At 43.9% G+C, this 14,337-nt stretch overlaps 1 protein-coding gene across 30 annotated transcripts in view; it reads left to right on the top strand.

The window, feature by feature from the left end:
- Rmdn2 (regulator of microtubule dynamics 2) overlaps positions 1 to 10,655 on the top strand; it is a 70,595-nt gene extending 59,940 nt beyond the window's left edge. For 11 of the 30 annotated variants that reach the window (XM_087552996.1, XM_087553002.1, XM_087552997.1 and 8 more), the window contains 2 exons: positions 3,733 to 3,782; positions 3,900 to 4,249. In XM_087552996.1, coding sequence (XP_087409122.1) covers positions 3,733 to 3,782; positions 3,900 to 3,984 — 135 coding nt within the window. In that variant the 3' untranslated portion in view covers positions 3,985 to 4,249. Of the gene's footprint in view, positions 1 to 3,732; positions 4,250 to 7,304; positions 7,733 to 10,409 lie in introns of those variants that run through there. The other 19 variants (XM_087553005.1, XM_087553015.1, XM_087553013.1 and 16 more) reach the window with 6 other exon arrangements.
- Positions 10,656 to 14,337: the final 3,682 nt, after the last annotated feature.

Below are 14,337 nucleotides of genomic sequence, written 5' to 3'. Positions count from 1 at the left end.
CACACATATAACAAATATATATACATGCACACATATAACAAACATATGTGCACACATATAACACACATATATATGCACATATAACAAACATATATTCATACACACATATAACAAACATACACACATACATATAGCAAACATATACACATACACACATATAACATATAACAAGTATATATATATGCACATATATATACACACATGTACCCATAACAGTCATGCATCGATACGCATGCACACATATATTCACACATAACATACATATACACATAAAACAAACACATATGCATGCTCACAAAAGAGAAAGTTGATCAAACAGTCGGGGAAAAAAAAGCTAGGCAGACTGCCAATTAAAAGCACAAGGCGTTATCATACTCAGTCCCTAGGGCACAACCGAGCGTGGCCCTCCATGACAAGGAAACTAATAATAATAATGTGTGTTACATTTTATTGGGCTTCTGAGACTTCGTTAGTTAAAAAGACACTCCTGTGTTGTGTCTTGCCATTTATTTAGTAATTCACAATTCTGGAAATGCTATAGCTTCAGGCATTCTTCAGGGTTAGCATTCCAGTCTGAGTGTCTGTGAGTCATCATCTATATTCTGAATGAATAGAAATAAGTAAATGTTTTTCTGCTCCAAACATTGTCATCCTCCATTCTCAGAGGAAAGGAAATGCCCTGGGGAAAGCACCATTCTGGGCTGTGATGTGGGGAAATAAAAAGTAAAACCTGTTTCTTACATGCCTTGGTTTGTACTTGTAACCCGGGGAGCTTCTACTGCAAGAGAACACATAGTGCATATCTAGATACTGGTGCCTCAAGGTTCAGAGAACAGAGTGCTAAAGGTACAGAGAACTTACTAAAGACTTCAAAGGGAGAAATCATTTTCTTCTAGCAGAGACCAGGACAGACCGGAGACAGTTTGAAATATCTGTATAATGTGGTAGTGTGGGCAGAGGACACCTCAGGGCGCGAGTATAAGCACAGAATGAGAAAGCAAAGATGTTAGCTGGACAGGAAGGAGTGCAGGACGCAGTCACTGAAGTAAGACTGAAAGGGGAGCTAAGTAAGCTGCCGAGGAACTCTGGGCTTAAAGCCAGCCCAACCGCAGGGGCCCTTCCACGGCCACCTGGGCAGAGCTTGGTCACACTGTATCTTCTGGGTGTTTGGGATTCTCACTGGGTCTGTTGTCCTAACACATTGCTAGTGGATTCCATCAGTTAGTAAAATAGACAGAAGAGGTCCAGTTAGCGGGGCATAATGTCAGCACCCTGGAGGCAGACACAGGAAGATCACGGATGTCTGAGGCCATCCCAGTCTACAGAGGGAGCTCTGGACAAGACAGGCCCTTAGAGAGATTCCGCTTAGAAAACAGAAGATGCAGAGCCGCTCAGGTCCTGGAAATCTTTCTCTACAAGGCTCACTTGACAACGGATTTTGTCCCTCTGGCTTCTTGCTCTCTGTTCATAATGGTGACCCTATTGCCTTCTAGCACAATTTGGATTATACACAGTAATTTAAAACCAACATCTCTTAGATTCTTATTAGAATCTCTTGCATTCCTATTGGAATGTAAGAGTAGAAATAAAGGTGATAATAAGGTGAGATGCCCGTTTGACATGCAAGTGTTTGAGCATAAACTTCAGAGATTTCACAGGTAGGTCAGATACTGAAGATGCTCAGAGTTAGCATTAGTCTGGAGGTCTCTTGTCTCTTCTCCAGGCTTCTTCCCACCCATAATCCTGCATCTTCTCTCTGGCTTCAATATTATCTGTGTACCAGGGCTCCTCAAGGTTGACCCCCTAGACCTCTTTCCTGAGTTCTAGACTAACTTCCTACTTAACAGACATCTCTGCTTAGCTGTCTCATCGCAGATTCAATTCATCATCAGACCTTTGGCTCTATTCATACTCCTCCTCATTATGAACAGCACACAAGCTGGGAAACCTTGAACTATCTTTAATGCCTAATTTGCCCTCAGTACCCCAAAACCTAGACAGACATACACCTAGTGACCCAAATCTCTGAATTCTTCTAAAACATGTCTAGAGCCACTGCGCTGGCACTGCCTCCACTTCCACTGCCGGAGTAGAGCACCAGCAGCTTCTTCCTCGTCTACAGATCATGAGACCCTTCCATCTGGTCCCCAAATGCCCATGTCTTCCAACAGACCACCTAATGTCCCTTGGCAAGAGAGCTTCTCTTATTTTCCCTTCAGACCATGTAGGACGATTGTGGCCGTACAGTTATTTGTCTGATTATTCCATACAAATGTCTATCTTATTTGCCACTGTATTCCTAGAGCCAAGGATACTGTTGAGCACATTAGCACTCAGGAAGCGTTGGTGTGAAGAAGCAGAACTCCCATTCACAGAAAAGGACAGTGTCAGCGGGGACAGTGAGCAGTGCTACGGGTGACTGCAGCTTCAAAATCTGGACATTATGAAAACAGTTTTATAGGAAAGAAAGAACACGAACAAATAACCACCATGTTTTTTATTTTTTCTAGTCTTCCTTTGTATTATTAAATTGTTTTCTAAATCGGGTGTGTGGTTAGGAACTCAGTTTCCTCTTCGTCGAGAATATAGGATGAAGTGATTTATTCCTAGACCCACCTGTCTCTGAAAGTTTTTTCAGTCTGAAATAGACCCAGTTGGTGATTTTTCTGAGTAGTTCATTCACTGCTAAGTTATCAGCAGCAGGAGTTCCAATGAAGATGGCTTCCCTCCATTCCAGCCCTGCCTGTGCACCTTCATGGCATCCTCCAGTTCTGTGGCACTGTAACTTCTCTCGTTATTTCGTAGCTGTGCCTGTTGCCTCTCACCAGAACATTCTAAACTTACCACACATCCAGTTGCTACTGAGACTGTCAGCCATTTGCTCCCTGAAGCCCAAGTGAATGTGTATCAACATGTTTACATTCCAAGACTTTGAAAGGGCAGTATTTCCAGTATTTATGTGAGCGTCTCTTCACTTCAAGGAGCTAATCACAGACCCTAAGAAACAGTCTTAAAACAGAAAATAAAAGGAATTCCTATGTCTAAGGCACCATGCCATGATTGCTGAATGAAATAATTACTTCAACAGCCTTACCACTGTTCCCCTAAGGGCAGCATCCAAGGTCAGCAGCCTGGCATGTACTGAGAAGACTCAGATGGGAAATTATACTTTGGTTTGCAGTGAAAGAGACACTAAACTTTCTTTTAAATTGTTATATTTTCAGATGACGTAAATCACTCATGGGAGAGTAATCTCAGTATAAACTACTTGATAAAGTCAATAATGAAATATATAACATTTGGAAAATATAATGCAAGATATACACATACATATATACATACGTACGTACATACATACACACAGTCTATGTATGTATGGCTCTTCCTGGGTAATCTCAGGTAACATCAAATCCTGCAGCTTGGGCTATGGCTTCTTCATGTCTCTTAGAAAGGGGGGCAGCACTATTTCAAGGACACTGGTCGAACCATGTGTCAGGCTGTGTGGGAGACTGTCACCCCCCAGAATCCCACTCCAGATTTCATAGAGAAACAGTGCCTCACATTAACTACATTCTCACACATCTGCATCCTGTGTGCTCCTAAGAAATGCACAGTCTATTTGTAATAACCTTTCAGGAAAAATTCCTACATCGCACAATGGTTAATTTCAAAGTACTTAGACTATCAGTCCAAGTGTGTGACATCTCATTGTACATTTGGATTCTCTTACAGGACAAGGATGCACACAAGGAAGTGAAGAAAATAATTGGTTCTTTGAAGAGGTAAATAAAGAGCTTATTCTTCAGCAAATTCAATACGTCTTCTAGACTTTAACAGATTGTACTTTTATAATGCTTTCTCCTTAATGTAAAGATCATGTATTCTCATTTGATTTGAAGGTCTAGCCTTGCCTTCTACAGCCACTGCACCATGAGACAAATCATGTTCTCTGAAGACAGTGCTTACTCTAATGTTAGCGTATAATGATCTCTGGATACTTCGTTTTATTCATGTCAATAAACTACAGCCTTAAGAGTGTTTGTGTAACCAAGACTTAAACCTATTTAATAAAACGCACCCTAGTGAATGTTACCATTGTTTCAATAGACTTCATAAAATAATTAATTCATGACGAGAATGTAAGCAATGGGCACAGTTGCTAGAAAAAGAAGAACGAAAGAAGAAAGCACACCAAGTAATCAGAGAAATGTAAATAGAATTACAATAAAAATACTGTTTTACTATCAAACTTGGAAGTTTTTTTCTATTTTTAGGAAGTGGCTAATATTAGTAGTATAACGTAAGATAAAATGTGTTTATATGTTGATAGTATAAGAGTGTTTTTGTTACAATCCTCTGGTTAAAGTATATCTAAAGCCTAAAAAATAATATTAAGTCTAATCCTGCCATGTGTCATCATACAAATAATCCTAAAGAGAGAGCACATGTGAGTGGCGTGCACTTCAACATTATGCCTAACAAGAACAGTCAGTCATACTAGAGTTTCACTACAATAGAAATACTTTAATATTGAAAATAATTATATGCTCATCATGGTGGCACATTCATAAATGCTATCACTTGGAAACAGGAGGAGTATGATCATGGGTCCTAATCCAGCCTGGGTTAAAAAGCAAGAGCCTGTCTCAAAAATTATACACACATGTACGATAGTATGATTATGGTATGATACCCTATGATATGCTATGATACGGGGAAAAGCAGGAAGATCATGAATCCTACATGGGCTAAAAAGCAAGATTCTGCCGTGTGTGTGTGTGTGTGTGTGTGTGTGTGTGTGTGTGTTTGTAGTGTGTGTGTGTGTAGTGTGTGTGTGTGTGTGTGTTATAGGAAAATGTGAACAAGACAAAATGGTATATAGCTGTAAAGTCAACTGTGTGAAAATATGCCAGAAAAGTATTAGTAGAAATAAACTAAAATAATAATTTTATTTCTGTGATTCTTTTATTTGCTGTATTTCCCAATTTTTAGTGATAAACTAACACAATTTTTAAAAACCAAGTTTACTCATCAATGATTGATAAAGATTCTCTGGTATATCCTTCGGCCATCCTAGAAATCAAAGGAAAACTTGAATCTTCTGTTTGCTCTCCCCAACACACACACACACAGACATACACAGACACACACAGACACACACACACACAGACACACACAGACACACACACACAGACACACACACAGACACACACAGACACACATACAGACACACACAGACAGACACACACAGACAGACACACACAGACAGACACACACAGACACACACAGAGACACAGACACACACACACACACACACTCACGAGAGGTGGAAACTTAAGGGTTCTTTGGAGAGTGGGTTGTGTTGGATGGTCTTTTGCTAGGACAGACACATGAAGTGGACACAGGTTTTCCTGATGTGCACACAGGTGAAAGGCTAAGGCAGACTCATGTTTCACTGAAGCAGACGCAGAAGAGGGGATGCCCTGCTAAAGCAAGCACATGACAGGACAGATGATCAAGTCTTTGCTAACAACATGCATGCATTGGTCCATCTTGCACTGCATAGTTGAGCTCCATTTGTCAGAACTCCATGGACTCCATGCTGAGGCAAGGCATGTGGAGGACCCGTGACCTTTGGAGGTATAAATAGGACTCGATGGCGTGATGGAGACACAACTTGGCTTGCTGGTACAGCTAACTGTGCGACGATTGTGGGTCTAGTGTCCTCACTGATGTTTGCTTCCCTGAGAGAGACACAGCTTAGAACGTCTCCTGGTGTCCCTCCTGCTGACTCGTGCCAAGGCTGAGGCCTAGCTGTCTCTGCTAGGTCCTGTCACTGCTGTTGCTAACCTCACTCTACAGAACTGGACTACTGGTGCATCTGTGAAGTGTTTTTGAGTGTATCGAGCCTCCACTGCCTGCTAACCTGTGAACTGAACTGCTGATTTCCAGGCAGTTCAGGAGTTGCTCCAAAGAACCTTTCGAAGCAGGTCCACTTCCCCTGCATCCTCTCTTTCCCACTACCTCTGGTAGGTGGTGGGCTAAAGGGGAGGTTACAGGATTTAAGAACCACCATTTAAAAATTGGAAAAATTTAAGTTACACACACACTCAAAACTCTTAAGCCCTCACTTAGAGATGCCAGTTCCTTAAATGGAACTGTTTCTTCTCTCTCATCAAGGGGCCAGTTGAGGTACCAGATCATTCATTTTTTTCTACAGCTAGTCTACAGGCTAGATCAGGGAGAAGGCAAGCAGAGCACCACCTGGCCTGGCAGGGTCTACAGTGCTATTGACAGTGACTGGCAATCTCTAAAAAGCTGAAAAATAATAAACACTACTAATAATAATATGCAAGTTGAGGCAGGCTGCTCCGGCTAGCAGTAAACGGCCCGGCATTAGCACACCATAGGCTTTATGGAAAGAGCTCCACAGTTCCTTCCACAGAACGCTGAAGTTCACCGCCTTCCTCTAAGGAATATGGGAAAGAGAAACAGTGCCCTTACAGACAGAAAGGACTCGAGACTCTAGCCTTAAAACTAAATGTTCACTAATTTTAACAAAGTTTCTGCCCCAGCCGTCACTGCATCTCCAATGGGCAGGTTGGGAGCCACTGGTCAGATAGTTCATGTGTCAGATAGATAGTTCACGTGGCAGTTTGTGGGTGAGAAGTCCTTGGTCTAGTAGCAGTGTTATACTCTCACTTCAGTCTTTAGAGTATTGGTGATTTCCGGACCATGTGGCAGTTTCTCTCACAGAGTGTTAATGGAGGACAGTCCTCCACTCCACCCCACCGTAGTCACACCTCCTAAAATTACCAGCGTTCAAACCACGTTCAAGGGGAGCAAGCGCAAAGCTGTAACAGTTGCCATTTCTATACTTCTGTTTTCTGGGTACAAATACCATCTGCCCATGTCTCTGAGCCTCTGTTTTGAGCTGACTGATTTGTAAAATGTTCTTTGCTCATTTAAGCTCTCTAAATTTAATTTGTTCAAAGCTTTTATTTTATAAACAAACTATTATATCTATTTGTCATGCACGTAAGCATGAGTTCTCTCTACCTCTTCCTCTCTCTCTCTCTCTCTCTCTCTCTCTCTCACACACACACACACACACACACACACACACACACACACACACACACACTCACTCACATCTAGTGCGGCTGCTGTCCTCACCAAACCATGTAAGCAAGAAGGCACATGTGACAGGACCAACCCAAGCGCCTTCATTTTTTTTTGCCTTGTAACAGCTATTTTTCTGTATAGCCTACTGAGTTACAATTAGAATATTACATTCTCTCCAGGGCATTCTGCACAAGTTCTTCTTCGTGAGTGCCAATTTCCTGTGGTTGCTTCACTCACCACTCAGAATACCGGACCTTGGAAAAACCAGAACATGGTCAGCGTGCAGGTGTTGAGGCCAGACTAACGAGACCCCTTCCACCTAAAGATGAAGAGAGTCTGACTTCTCAGGAGACTTCACGTACAGTACTGGGCAAAGAGAGTTCTAATCCAGAACTCTGAGTATCTCCAAGACTCAAAGATACTCCAATACTTTGAAGATACCAATCAAAACTATGTATTACAGTTTCTCATAACCCCCGAGAGACGTGAACAGTGTTCCGACTTCTCGGTGCTGTGATGTCCCTTAGTCTGTGTTGTTAGCTCTCTCCTTCAGGACAAATGGCCTTCGCTGTAATAAAAATGGAGTCATGTCACTTGAGCCCCAACCTTACAGCATAAGCTTTTATTTGGCAATGTGTTTATACTTTGAGTTAGAAAATGCATTGGTTAAAGCTGAACGGGACCATCAATACATCTTCTACACCAAACCTCCCATTTTAAATAAATAGCTTAAGCTCCGATACAAGAGGAACATAGTCTGGGCCAGAGAATTGCGCTGGCCAAGCCAGGACTGGGATCCTGACCTTGGAATCTCAGGTATTCTCAACCCCACTTTGAGCCTAGGGTGGTTTACATGTCATTACTGGAGTCCAACATGCCTAACAGAATGGACGCTCTGAGAACAGTAACCTGCACGGTGATTAATAATTACTCCCAAGTTGTTTTTCCTGTATCGACCTGTTTTATATGCCAGTGAATCTCAACCTTCCTAATGTTCTGACCCCACTCCTCACATTGGGGTAACCATAAAATTATCATGTTATCATAATTGTAGTTTAGCTATTGTTATGAATCATAATGTACATATTTGATATACAGGATATCTGATATGTGACCCCCCCCAAAGGGGCCGTGACCCACAGGTTGAGAACCAACCCTATGCAGAAAGGTCACTTGATTTTGTCCTGTCTATGTCGTAGACGCCAAAACACAAGATATAAACTATGATGCCCTGAACAGGAGACCAGTAGCAGGAAATGCTCCAGGATCCAGGTTGTGGTCTGAGCTGCATTCTGTCACGTAAATGGGGGAGAGGGGGGGCTGGGCAGAAGGATGGAAAGTAGCAGGAAGGCACTAAAACAGGAAGGAAAGGGAAGGAAAAGGGTGGGAGAATAAGAAGAGTAAAGGAAGATATTTATTATATTAGCTGTGGATTTTTCTAGTGTTGTAGATTTCTGACAACCTACTGCATAATCTCCTATGTTAATTTTTCTCATATGTTTACCTTAGCTCCCGCCCCTAGATAAGAGAAGAGGGTAGGGAGGCCTAGCAAGGGCAACATGACCAATTGTGTATAGGAAGAGCCTCGTTGTAGACTTTGTAGCCTAATTGTGATGAACAAGACTGGCTTCCTTCCCAAAGACAAGGTAGACTTTAGTTATTATCCCGAGGTTCGGTGATCTCGGCTCTCTCGGCACATAACTTGCATTAGGCTCCTGCAGCCAAGTCACAAAGGATGAGGGGCCTTTTTAAAATAGCTTTATTGAGATATAAATGACCTACAAATAATCAAATATATTTTGACACACATCATTTGACCAATGTTGACATATGCGTACGCCCGTGAAATCTCCAGCTCAATCAAGAACATTTCTGAAACCTCGAACTCTAGGCCATGCCCTTGAGAGTCTGTCTTTCCCTTCTTCCTCTGCCTCTTGCTCTCTGCTGCAGTCGTCTGCAACCACTGACCCACTTGCCGTCGCTGTAGACTGAGTCCTGGGATAAGATACAGCTCAGAGTAGCGTGTAGCAGTTCTACACAAATGGGTGAATTCACAAATGGGTGAATCTCAAAATAGTCATGCTTGAAGAAGTCAGATAGAAAGAGTTCCGCTATGCATGTTTGCATAAAATTCTACAGCACTCAATTTACAGCGACGCCTTCTGGCATAATGGAAGCCAGCCAGTACAGAGGAAGCCCCCTCCTGTCAAATCCTGTCCCTGTTCCCAACCACATGCTATTTGTCCTCCTCACCACCACCCCTGTTCAGTTCAAGACTGATTTCTATGTCCTACAACCAAAATGTATAGAGTCCTCAGCCCTGAGCTCATCATCTAGCCTTGATGAGTGAGCGGTGGACCTGGCCTTTGGGCCTGAGCGGTCACTTCCTGGAGATGCCCCATGCCTGGTACTGAGAGTCACGTTTAATAACTCATCTCTGAGAACACCCAAGTCCTCCCATGCAGGGGTCCTTCCGAATGCCTTTAAAAACCCTAACAGTTGGGGCTTTTCCTTCCTCTCTGAGTGTCTCATAGACTACAGTTTTCCATTTTCATTCGAAGAAAATAATTTTTAATTTCCGTTTTAATGTCTCCTTTAACGAGTGAGTCATTTAGAAATCTGGTTTCCTCCTCTTGAAGAGTTTTACAGAGATCTTCCTGCTCTTGGTTTTTGCTTTGATTCCATTGTGATCAGAAAACATTCTGTATGTCTTGAATTCTTTAACTTGTTGAGACTATGGTGCAAATAGTTTCTATTTTGGTTGGTGGTCAGTATACACTGTGTGTGTGTGTGTCTGTGTGTGTGTGTGTGTCTGTGTGTGTGTGTGTGTGTCTGTGTGTGTGTCTGTCTGTGTGTGTCTGTGTGTGTCTGTGTGTGTGTCTGTGTGTGTGTCTGTGTGTGTCTGTGTCTGTGTGTGTGTCTGTGTGTGTCTGTGTTCTTTTTGAGAGAGAGAAAAATGTCTCAAACTCTGTCATCCTCCTACCTCAGCTTCCTGAGTAGCCAGGGCTATAAATATTAACTCCATTGCTGGCAGATAGGGTATTTTTTAGACATCAATTGTGTTAAGTTGGATGACAGTGTCATCAGGTTTTTTAATTCTTTTGGTCTCCACTGCTTTCTCAAGTCAGCAGAATTGGGTTCCCAGCCCATGGCCTCGGAACCCTCAAGACAGTGAACTGGAGCAGCTGTGGGATTTGTCCTGTGGCCATCTCTCAGGAATTGTTTCTTCCTTCTCTTCTGTACATTACCTTAAAAACATTTCCGCCTGTGTTCCCTCCGTACAGAAAGCCACACGGCAGACTTCATGAAGATGCTCCACTGCATATAAACACTCATTGACTTTCTACTCTCCACAATTACTTTATGATATTCATGGCAAACTCAAAAGTGCCACATGCCTTTGTCACATAGCTCACAATGTTTCAAATATGTCTACTTTATAAAATAAAGCAACTAAATCACCTATGAAGTTGGGCTTTGGTTTTTAAACAGCACTCTTGTTCTTGGCAATAAAATTAATTGTTTATGAGGAGTTAAGCCTTATTTTCCCCATCCTTGAGCTTTTCATGTTGCTTCATTTAAACCAGCTTAAAGTTGAGAGATGTAATACAATACTAGGAGAATAATCTGCTGGGATCACTGCATTGGACCTTATGAATGCCACACAGCTGTGACTCCCACAGAGCCCTACTTGGACAGTCCCTTCCAGCCAGGGAGACTGGGCCTACAGGGCTGGATGCAGAATGCATCTGGCCCACAGTGCTGACTGGCACACTTTTTTAAAGGTCTCAGTTGTAAAGATAGCAATTTTATAGCCAAGCATGAATTGTTTTCATTCTTTGTTTGAAATGTATTTGTTTCCTTTAGTTCTGGGAGCTCGGGATTTCTTGCCATTACAATTAACCAAACATTTATTGAGGTAATATTAAAAGGCCAAACATTGATCCAGATTTTATGAGGACCTAAAGTATATATAATTTGTGGAACTTTCAGTAGAAAAAATACAACAAACACAAATACAAGTTTTACAACGCAGGAGATGTTCTAACAAATTATAAAAATTAAAAAGCTAAAAATACAATAGTTATCATAAAAATCCAGGGGGAAAACCTTTATTATTATCAACTGCTGGCAGAGTTCTGTTATACTTCAATGTTTGGCCATGTATGTTTTGTTCATGTCTTCTCTTGATGGGACATTTTTCAATGCCATTGATCTTGCCTCTCTCAGGAAATGGAATAACATTTGTGTTTTATTGAAAATGATGTAGAAAGGCTCCTCACAGCCCCAGTTCATGGTAAAACTGCTTGGCATCCCTTCTCTATAAATTGATCCCTCTGACCTCTCCAGCCCCTTGAAATCCTTAGGCTGCCACAGGGATGGGACCACAGGGATGGGACCACAGGGATGGGACCACAGGGATGGGACCACAGGGATGGGGCCACAGGGATGGGACCACAGGGATGGGACCACAGGGATGGGGCCACAGGGATGGGACCACAGGGATGGGACCACAGGGATGGGGCCACAGGGATGGGGCCACAGGGATGGGACCACAGGGATGGGACCACAGGGATGGGGCCACAGGGATGGGGCCACAGGGATGGGACCACAGGGATGGGGCCACAGGGATGGGACCACAGGGATGGGACCACAGGGATGGGGCCACAGGGATGGGACCACAGGGATGGGGCCACAGGGATGGGGCCACAGGGATGGGGCCACAGGGATGGGACCACAGGGATGGGGCCACAGGGATGGGGCCACAGGGATGGGACCACAGGGATGGGACCACAGGGATGGGGCCACAGGGATGGGGCCACAGGGATGGGACCACAGGGATGGGACCACAGGGATGGGACCACAGGGATGGGGCCACAGGGATGGGACCACAGGGATGGGGCCACAGGGATGGGGCCACAGGGATGGGGCCACAGGGATGGGACCACAGGGATGGGGCCACAGGGATGGGACCACAGGGATGGGACCACAGGGATGGGACCGGCTCTGCCTGACCTCTCTCCTTCCAGAGCCCACTCACCTCACCTGCAGCCATGGTGGGTCCCAGTGATCCTTGAAACCCGGGTCATGGTGGAGCCTCAGCAGGGAAGCAAGATCTTGTCTTTAGAAGTCAAAATCAGGAACTGAAGCCCCATGCACACCCTCAGAAATGGGCTGTTACTGGTAATATGGAAGCAGCTGGGTCCTTCTAACAGAGCTCCAGAATTGCCTCGTGCATTTGCTGTCTGCATGCCAGACAGACTGGATTGGTCACTGCTCAAAGCTTTCTGGTACTTCTGGTAACTGCTTGGCTTCATTCCCTATGGGAATAAATGCCCCAGTGACTGCCCATCCCCCCATGACTGCCCATCCCCCCATGACTGCCCATCCCCCATGACTGTCATACCCCCCATGACTGCCCATCCCCCCATGACTGCCCATCCCCCCATGACTGCCCATCCCCCATGACTGTCATACCCCCCATGACTGCCCATCCCCCCATGACTGCCCATTGAAGTCAAAGCCTGGTTCCTCCATGAAAGGTCCCATCAAAACCTCGGGACCTGTGTCATCAGATGTGATCCCACTCACCTCACAATGCCAGAAGACTTTTCTGTGTCTTCTTTTAGCCCAGCCAACGTGAGGTGACACAGAAGTATGTCACTTAACCTTCACAGTGCCATATGTGCTCATTTGACTTTTGTAAAACCAAATAAAACAAAGCCAGCATCCTAAAATGGAAAGTTGAGAGCCACCACCCTCCTTGGCTGTGCTGTGACTGGGGATGGGGCAGAGTGCAGGCATAGAGGGAGAAGCAAGCAAAGGGGCAGAGCAGGGAGGAGGAGCAAGCCGCAGGTGGGTCCAGTAAGAGACAGCAAGCTGCTGTGCTGAGAAGGCCAGTTTTTAACGTACCACATCTAATAATGAAGTGAAAGTGTTTAGCCCCTGGGATAGGTTAAAAAAGGGAGCATAGAAATAAATATCTGGAACAAAAGTTAGATTTGATGCTGACATAAACCTACTTTATTCAAACAGGAAACTAGACCCAGGGGCCTGGTTTCCAACACTGTTTTAGACAGCACTAGAATAAGCCTCATTGGAGCCGAATATTCAACTTCAAATCGCTTAGGATTAATGTCCTCAGGGACTAACTCGACTTCCCTTTACTTTGTTTCTATTTCCTAATAATTAAAGCAGTTAAAAAATAAAAGAGAAAAATGTACCTGAACTCTGTAGACTGGTTAACTTAGCCAAGACTATAACAATTATCGCCCATGGGGAGGGAAGATCTGCGGAGGTGGTTCACCGGGAAGGAAAACTAATTTCAGAGGAATTTTGAAAAGAGAGCTTGGTAACCATATGACAGGAACTCATGGGAATGGCCTAGAAGGTGCCTAACTCATAGGGAGTATATTTGCCTCTGAGATGCCTCCATGAGATGTTTCTCAGTTATACATTGTCTCCCTTTTTTATTCTGCATAAAACATGTACATTTTCACTGCTGCAGAACTGTGATTTATACTTCATAACATGTTTGGGGTTATGTTTTGTCTAATGCTTGCAAATCCCCACTGGAACATGCCATGAATTGGCCAGAGAATCTTAGGAGCAAGGGAGAAGTTCATCTGAGTTTCCCAAAACTTGCTTGGCTAAGTGTTATCAGCACCCCACTTCTTTACAAAGGACAGCTTGCTTGTGTCCAGTAACTCCACATCCTCCGCATCGTCTCCTGACCTTCCTCCAGGTCACCAGGATGGACATAGTTTCATAATGGAACCTTTTCAGGAAGCACGGGGCCTATGAGGAATGCAGTGACCATAGATAGCTACCCCTCTGTTTAAGGTGTGGTCTGAGAGAGAATTGATTAATTGGGTCGGTTCCTAGACAGATCATCCAGCAAAGTGTCTACCGCAATGGCTCTGCCTGTGACTCAGTGTTTTTAATAGTGGCTTTGGGGACCAGTTGCGTACTGTGGCCAGCATCTCCAGGAGTTCTTTTGAGTGAAGGCTATCTCTGATTTTCTCAAAATACAAAAGCTGTCTCATTTTCACATGAAATGTATTGAGCTGTAGATTACATACACAAAAACGCTGATCTCTTGCTTGTATCGTTTGTAAAGTTCCTTCCACCCTCTCCCATTTAAGCCCCCATCCACCTTCATCCCGGACCCATTTAACTACTGATCTGCCTTCCGCCACCTGGGTTCACTGT

The sequence above is a fragment of the Rattus norvegicus genome, chromosome 6 (assembly GCF_021556685.1).
Source record: "Rattus norvegicus strain SHRSP/BbbUtx chromosome 6, alternate assembly SHRSP_T2T, whole genome shotgun sequence".
Lineage (NCBI taxonomy): Eukaryota > Metazoa > Chordata > Mammalia > Rodentia > Muridae > Rattus > Rattus norvegicus.
The sequence above is the reverse complement of the archived record's forward strand: the minus strand, read 5'-3'. Positions and strand labels throughout refer to the sequence as shown.